Here is an 8,072-nt window from a genome sequence, read left to right as displayed (position 1 = left end):
ACTCTGAATCTCCTTGCTTGATTTTGAAGATATCTTCCATTCGCTTTTCAACTTTTTGAGCTCCCGAGTGTGCTTTGATAAATAAATCTGCAAGCTCAGCAAACGAATTTATAGAATTTTCGGGTAAAAGAGAATACCATGTTAAGGCTCCTTTAGTGAGTGTTTCACCGAATTTTTTGACCAAGACCGACTCAATCTCTTGCTTAGTCAAATCATTGCCCTTGACACCTGTTGTGAATGCAGTAACGTGATCTCGTGGATCTGATGTACCATCATACTTTGGAATATCAGGAATCTTAAACTTCTTTGGAATTGGGAGGGGAGCAGCACTTGGCTTCCATGGTTGTTGGGAATATTTATCTATATCCACTCCCTTGATCATGGGCGGTACTCCAGGTATTTGCTCTATGTGTTCATTTTGCTCCTTAAGCTGTTTCTGCAAGGTTAGTACTAGATTTTGTAAATCAGAGTTAACTGGATTACCTGGGTCTCTCTCTTGTGTTTCACTAGGGGTTCCACCGTTGCCTGAATTAACCAATCCTGAACGAGGATTCTCCAAAGTGTTGTTGTTTGGAGTAGATGTGGGTGGAACAGCAGGTAATTGGCTAACAAAAGCTTGAAGAGCGTTATTGACTTGAGAGGCAATAAGTTTTTGCAGAGCCTCATTCATGGTTTCAACATTTTTGAATTGAGCCTGTCCATCTGTGTGAGATCCATCAGGAGTGCCTTCACGAGACCGTCGTGGGGAGCCTCGTGGAGAACCTTGTGGAGAGCCTCATGGGGAATCTCCCTGAAGTTGTTGGATTGTCTGAATTTCTGGGTTTCCTTGAGTGTTGTCATTGTTGTTCGACATGATTGATGCAATCAAGAAAATTAGGTTGAGATATGCTTGATTATCAGATTCCCGGTAACGGAACCAATTTGTTTAACCAAAAATTAGATTTTAGGTCAAAGCTTGAATTTAGAAGAACTTGGGTTACTGATAATCGGAGAAGTATATAAGAAAGAGATTTTGAATAATATAATGAGAAAGCAAATAAAACAAAGTATATTCCAATAGTATTTTTTTTGTCCCCCTGCAGTTGTTTGTGACTTTCCCTTTTATAGCTGTTTTTGGAATACAGACTTTCCCTTTGTCATAATAAGACAATTATGGGTAATTTAATGACCTTAAATGTTACGTTATGCAATCATATACATTAAATACATATTCTCTAATGTTTCTAGTATTTAATACTCATTAAATGTTGTATCTGGGCTCTTTTTTGCTGTCAGATTCATTCCTTTGTCTCTTCTCGATCTTTGACCTTTGAATGTCTTGAATAGGTACGAACGTTGAATTATTTGTATGACTGCTCGTGCCTTCTTCATTTAACTTGCTCGTATCTATTGTTGCTCGTGTCTGTTAACCAACCTTAATTCTTTGACTGCTTGATCAGTCTACGTGCCATGACACGTCACCATATATATAAATACAATTTTCCCCAATACAGAAGATACTGAGGGAAAATGGCAAAAAGAATAGCATAATTATTGATTAAAAGATGAGTACTTGAACAACCAATAAGGAATATGAAAGATTCGGGTAAACTAACAAACTTTTCACTATACATCACAGAGAAGATCGGAGTAACAACAATTGAGACCTTTAATCTTACAATAAGATAAATAGGAAAATTAAACCGGGAAAATGGGACAAAAAGATAAGGAAAATATGACATTTTATCCTAGCAACAGTACTGTGAAACACTGCTTCCCACGGGAAAAGAAACTTTAGTTCCTTCGAATCTCGACTTGTTGCTAGCATGATCGTTTTATCCATGCAGTCCGTCGTACCTCATTAGTATATAAACTGGATGGCTGCTCTCTTTTGAGTGCAACAGCCACTGATATCCTCGGAACTGTGCTCACCACTGCTCTAGGCACAAGGCTCTTCTATATGCATTACTGAAATTCTACAAATAGACATAAGGAAATGTTAACTAATTTACTTAGATTTTAAAGGCTAGAGCAATAATTGAGTCTATAGTAAGATACATAGGAAAATAGGAGCAACAAAAGCCAATAAATTTGATGAACGGTGAGTTTAAATAAGCTGAATCAATACATTAATAAACAAGAAAATTAATTTTTTTGAAATTGCTGGGCACAATGTTCTTCCAATAATCTTCACCTTTTAGGTTATCATTGGAATCTTAGCATTAATTCTTGGACTAACGAAGAAACAGAAAAAGGAAAAAGAGGAGAATAAAGCAATTTACAAAGGCAGATCATAAGAAAAAAGAAGACAAATGGATGCGTACACTAAACAATCATGATTTACTATCCCATAATCTTTTTGAAAATCTCATCAACAGATTCAACAAATAAGCTACACTTGAACAGTTAAAATACTTGTTAAATACATAATGAAAACATAAAACAAACGAAAGAAGGATAAATAGATGGTGTAGTTGGAATCTCCGATCTCTCTCACCCATGACTTCTCTAAATCCCATCTCTATGTTAGCTTCTCTGGATTAGGAATTTCCTAGAATATGTTTTCTGTTCTTGCAACTAAAGTGCAAGGATCTTAAATCCCAACACTCTTGCTACTAAAGCAGTGTTGTCAAAGGCGCGCTTAAGCCCTAAAGCGAGGCTCAAACCATGTTGAGGCGCTTCACCTCGCTTTGCGGGCGCTTCAGTGTCGCATTAAGGCTCTAAGACATACTTATTCTTGCCAACGAGTATAATCCTGAAAATAAATTGATATTTCACTTTATCGTATTTTTTTTCCAACTATTTTGTCTATATATTTGTTATTCATGCTTATAATTATTGGTCTTGGACTACATATACGTAGTTTTACTTTTTATCCAGTTGCGCCTTCTTTTATTAAAGTCCACGCTTTATTTGCGCTTTGCGCTTAAAGCCCCGACGAGCCTTAGAGCCTTTTTGCGCTTTTCGCCTTTGATAACACTGTACTAAAGTACAATGATCTTAAATCCCAAAACTCTTGCATATAAGCAACGGCTTAGGAAAAGAGAACTAAATATAAGAATGATAACTGAAAATTCATGGGAAGATTGAAACGAAGCGTTCTTCCAGATTCAGGAGAGAGGAAAAATAGAGTTAAAATGGCCAAAAATTGACAAAATAGATAAATAGTTACGCTCGCCAAGTAGAGTGCCACATCACTTTTCTATTGCACACTACACTATTATATATATAGAGATTTGGTAGAGCCCATAAAATTAATCTCCTATAACTAATTAATCTCATTCTCACCCATATCCCCACGTCACAGAATAGTCGATTAGGATTCACAGGTAATAAATTACAAGAATTAATGCAAAACGTCATTTGTTTCACTTTTTTTTATTTTTTATTTCCACATGAATAAACACTACTATTGAGTTTATTCTCTTTTCTCTGTAAATAAGGTTTTTGCCAAATGGGATATATTACATCTTTAAATATGTGAATCAACAAAATATGTCGAATAAAATTGGTACTAGTATAAGTTTGTTAAATGAGAAATCTATTTAACAAAAATCCATTTAATCTCACGTACTGTAAAAGAGGAGGTTGGGTATAACATAACTTAATTATATATATATATATATATATATATATATATATATATGTTTTAACAATAAATAAATTAAATAGCCATAAGAAGGAAGATGTGAAAATTAAAGAAACCTTTGGTCTCCTCGCATTTAATTCTAGTGGATCGTTGCAGTTTTCTTGGTTCATTAATCAAAAGAGAATTATTGTTACTTCTTCCTTTGTAATCCAATTATAAATAGTCATTAACCTTATTCGAACTAAATAAACTCTTTCACTATGCTTACAAACAAAGGAAAAAAAAGGTCTACCAAAACTAAAAAGAATAGTAGTAAAAAAGTTGTTTCTTTTGCTTCAGTTGAAGGCAACAATGATCTTCTTACTACTATTTTACTCCTCCTTTCACCAAAGCCACTCTTCAGGTGCAAACTTGTTTGTAAAAGATGGCAATCTCTAATCTCTGATCCCAAATTTGCTTCCTTTTGGAGGCTTAAAACTCCTTCTTTGGGTGGCCTTTTTGTCAATCGATTTTGGCGCAAAGATAACACGAGTTTTAAGTACTTCTATATTTCTTTTACTGATAATGGATTAATTCACTCTCTCAAAGGTTTGCAAAATCCTTATGGCGAAGGTGTTGTTATTTTGAATTCCTGTGGTGGTTTACTTTTGTGTCGCACCATGAAAAAGGAAAGAACCATAAACCCTATATGCAAATACTATGTCTCTAATCCGACTACAAACCAATTTATTGCTCTTCCTGAAATAACATACTATATTCTTACTCAACATAGATATGGTGATGCTGCTGATTTTCTACACATGACTTTGGCTTTCGATTATTCTGTATCGTCTCATTTTAAAGTAATTCATGTATGTTCTGATCGTCGTCCTCGCGCCGAAAATTTTGAGATAGGAATATATTCTTCAGAGACTAATTTGTGGAAGCATTTAACATGTCAAATTTCAAACTCAGCTGTAAGTCGCGTGGACTTCAACAATGGAGTTTTCGTAAATAGAGCAATTTTTTGGCCAGCATATAAATCTGAGACTTCTATCTATTTTGATCTTGATACGGAAAGCCTTCATCCGTATCCAATGCCATCCAAAAGAAGGGAAGCTATGTACTTTGGAAGCTTGAAAGACCGTCTATATTATATTCGCTCAAAAAAGGGTTCTCGCTTAGACGTTTTTGAACTCGAAAAAGACTATTCCTCTTGGTGTTGCAAGTATAAGATATATGAATTTCCTGAAATGAATTTCTCTCAAATTAATTTTCTCACTCTTATTAGTGGAGATGAAAATCGGTACTTGGTCATATGCACACAGCCCGCGGGCATGGTTTTGTCTATCAACTTGGACGATAGTTCTTATACAAACTTGTGTAAGTTACTATTGCGTCCTTCTGATATCAAGGAGCTATCCGAAACTTGTGGATCAGCAGTTCATTATTTGTCTGAAAATCCATTTTGGATAGGAAGCAGACTGGACATATAACATGCAATGGCACAAGTGATGGGTTTTAATTAACACTTCTGTTGCTTTTTTTTTTTTTTTAATGCTTTTTCTAAGAAGCACTTTTCAAGGTAAGATGTACTTTGTAATGTTGGTCACTACATACAAAATGATTTTTATATTTTGATTCAGATTCATAAAAGTGATTTTCTTTCTCAAGCAGTTTCTAGTTTCTCAACTAGGCCAGAAAGTAGCTAGTAGTCTCCGAAAATTTTATTTGCAGGTAGTATTAGTTTCTCATCTAGAGAATAATATTAGTCTTTCATATATGCTTCAATATGAGTTTGGCTACAGAGAGTTATAGTTTCCGTACTCCTAGTACATTTGAGGTAAAAATTGCCAAGAAATGAGATAGAAACAAGGCAAAGTTAGTGGCAGGATCTACCGAAACACTTAATTAAAATGATGTGTATATGAAACACGTTGTGTAACACTACACCACCTTCACCAATTGCCTCAGCAAAACATATTCTACAAGAAATTATAGATATGGCAACAGTTTCTAATGTTGTAAACAGTCACATAAATGTTGCAAAAATCACTAACAGACACTACACTTGTATCGTTAATTTCAAGATCAAGAATTTTTCACATTTATATTACAGACAGTAATTCAACAGTGACATTTTGTTTACAACTATCATAAATTTCAGCATTATGAATTTCCAACTGATCATTTTCTTATAACAAATTTAGAAGCGCCATAAAAGTTTGGATTGCTAGTCACATCTGCGATTGTCAGCAAACTATAAGAGAAATCTGTTGAAAACACTGGTTGGGTCTTCATGATATCAGTTGGATTCAATGCAGCAGCAAAGTTAGATATCATTTTAACTCAACTTCTGTGAATGCATACCGTTTCTTTCAGTCCAGATTGAATAGTAGTGTCAACATCAGTCAACTTGTCAAAGATCTTCATTTCAACTCCTTCATCATGGCACGTGGATGAGTCCTTTCCTTTCCCTTCTTCTTTTTCCTTTTCTGATGGGCTATATTTGTTCTCAAAGATTGGTCCTCCAACGCTTCTGCTAAAGCTGCCTTTATTACTGGTCTATGTTCTGTGGAGTTCTCCGGAATTGCAACATCCCTACGATTAAACCCGGTGGAACCCTGACAGCTATCCAATTTTTTTCACTTTATTCGCAATAGTCCCAGACTGTGATGTTTCATCAAGTGCATCATTGTTCCTATTCCCACATTGCAGGTCCTGCACAGCAGAGATTTCAGCACTTGCCCCACCCATCCTACATTTCTTCTTTTCCAATTTTGACACCTTATTACTGTGATCAGAAAGTAAAGGTTCAGCACTGGCATTTTTGGATCTCATGTTTATATGCTATCTTTCTCCTTCATTAGTATCATTTCCAACAACCTTAACTTCAGAAGCATCATCATCTATGCCATGCTTTGAAGTGTGGGTATCTGTGGCAACGCCTTCTTCTATGTGACGCTTCATAGCCACAGGACCAGCTCCGGGAGAAAGTTGCTGTCATTCATTCATCCATGGTCTTGAATTCACCAATGACCTTTGCGACTTTCTTCTTTTTCACAATGGAGCTTGAAGCCAAGTTTCCGTGAGCTGGGTAAGGTTCATTAGTATCAAAAACCTTCTCTTTAGCCATTTCAGTGAACGAATGATTGTCAGCTTCAGTTTGCGCATATGTTATGCAAAGTAACCGTTGGTCACAGCTAGAAGCATCAATATATAGAAAGGAACCAGCCATTTTTTATACCCTCAAAAACACTTCTGACAAGCATAGTATCAGACAGGTGATAGTAATGTCCTCTCCGTTTCAACGTTTTAGGAATAACAAAAGGCATCGATCATCATGATTTTACAAGAATATATATAGACAAAAAAACAATGAGTTGGGGGATTAGCAACAGACCTTCACTGAAGAAATCTTCAACTCTTTCAACTCAGGAAAGCACCTTAAATGTTCAAACGCAGCCTTTTCTGCCTAACACAAACACGTTTTATCAGGCAACTCAATTCTTTTGTTAACTTAACTATTCGTTGATTGAGAATCTAAAATCACTTATCAGCAAATTAGAACCAACAACGCGAAATTTATACTTTGGATACAAAATGGATTTAAGTTACATACACCGATAATTTAAAAAAGAATTAACACCAAATTTAACATGTGATAACAGGTCAGTTACCATCTTACCAGATTAACAATTAATGTTTATCAAGAGATTAACTTGTGATTACCTAATAAGTGACCAATTGTGTTAATATTTTTACACATTCAGTACATAATGCATAGAAATTAAACTCGTACAAAATTAACCAACAATTTTTACCTTTTTGGCATACCCAACATACAAGCAGTGAGTGCAAATGCACCCAATGCGTCAACGTTTTTTTCAATGATGATCAAAGTAACTTTACTAACAGAGCATCCACAGATGAAACTGTACAAAAAAGCAGCCAGAGAAAAACTTAAAAAGTACGTATATATAATTGAGAAAAGGGAAAAAATACTTTTGAGATAGAAGACAGAATCCGAGTCGGAGACAACTAAAGCTAAGTGAGTATCAAAGTTGGTATCTACGAAAACCGTGTTGTACGACGTCGCCAGTTCGATTGCCGGCACTCCATTGGAATCAGTTTCTTCACGACGCCGTTTCACCATGATTGTGCCGCCAACCACGACGGCAGAAGAGCTCCGGAGAAGCTGACAAACAGAAGCAGAAATGGCCAAGGGCTTTAGCTCTGTGGTGGCAATTATATGAAATGAGGGGTTTACCGCCCAATTGAAGGGGTTTTTTGCCGCCAACGATAATGGGCCTACCCGTGCTTTTTCCAGAAGCCCAAGCCAATTTAGAGTTAATTACCAAACAAATCTGGTCGACACTAATAATGGGGCATTTGCATCTATACCCGTTTTTTGGGTCACGTTTTAACTTGTGCCCGTTTTGCAAAAAAAATTGCAAGCGTACCCACTTTTTCGCGTAACTTCAGCATACGGAGATGAAGTAGCAAAGGCAATCACGCAAAACTT

The 8,072-nt window shown here is 35.9% G+C and overlaps 1 protein-coding gene and 1 long non-coding RNA gene across 2 annotated transcripts in view; one reads left to right on the top strand and one right to left on the bottom strand.

Annotated features, from left to right (window-relative positions):
- The window catches only part of LOC109241592 (F-box protein At5g07610-like), an 11,361-nt gene extending 6,318 nt beyond the window's left edge, over nucleotides 1-5,043 (top strand). The window contains exon 2 of the mRNA XM_019408354.1: nucleotides 3,908-5,043. Within this exon, the coding sequence (XP_019263899.1) occupies nucleotides 3,908-5,043 (1,136 nt within the window). The remainder of the gene's footprint in view (nucleotides 1-3,907) is intronic.
- Nucleotides 5,044-5,588: 545 nt separating this feature from the next.
- Nucleotides 5,589-7,782, bottom strand: LOC109241594. Its single transcript, XR_002070256.1, has 2 exons — nucleotides 7,553-7,782; nucleotides 5,589-7,022 (listed from the first exon to the last, which is right to left on the bottom strand). It is a non-coding gene; the product is annotated as an uncharacterized LOC109241594 (long non-coding RNA).
- Between the last annotated feature and the right edge of the window lie 290 nt (nucleotides 7,783-8,072).

This window comes from Nicotiana attenuata, unplaced genomic scaffold, assembly GCF_001879085.1.
Source record: "Nicotiana attenuata strain UT unplaced genomic scaffold, NIATTr2, whole genome shotgun sequence".
In the NCBI taxonomy this organism is placed as follows: Eukaryota; Viridiplantae; Streptophyta; class Magnoliopsida; order Solanales; family Solanaceae; genus Nicotiana; species Nicotiana attenuata.
The sequence above is the reverse complement of the archived record's forward strand: the minus strand, read 5'-3'. Positions and strand labels throughout refer to the sequence as shown.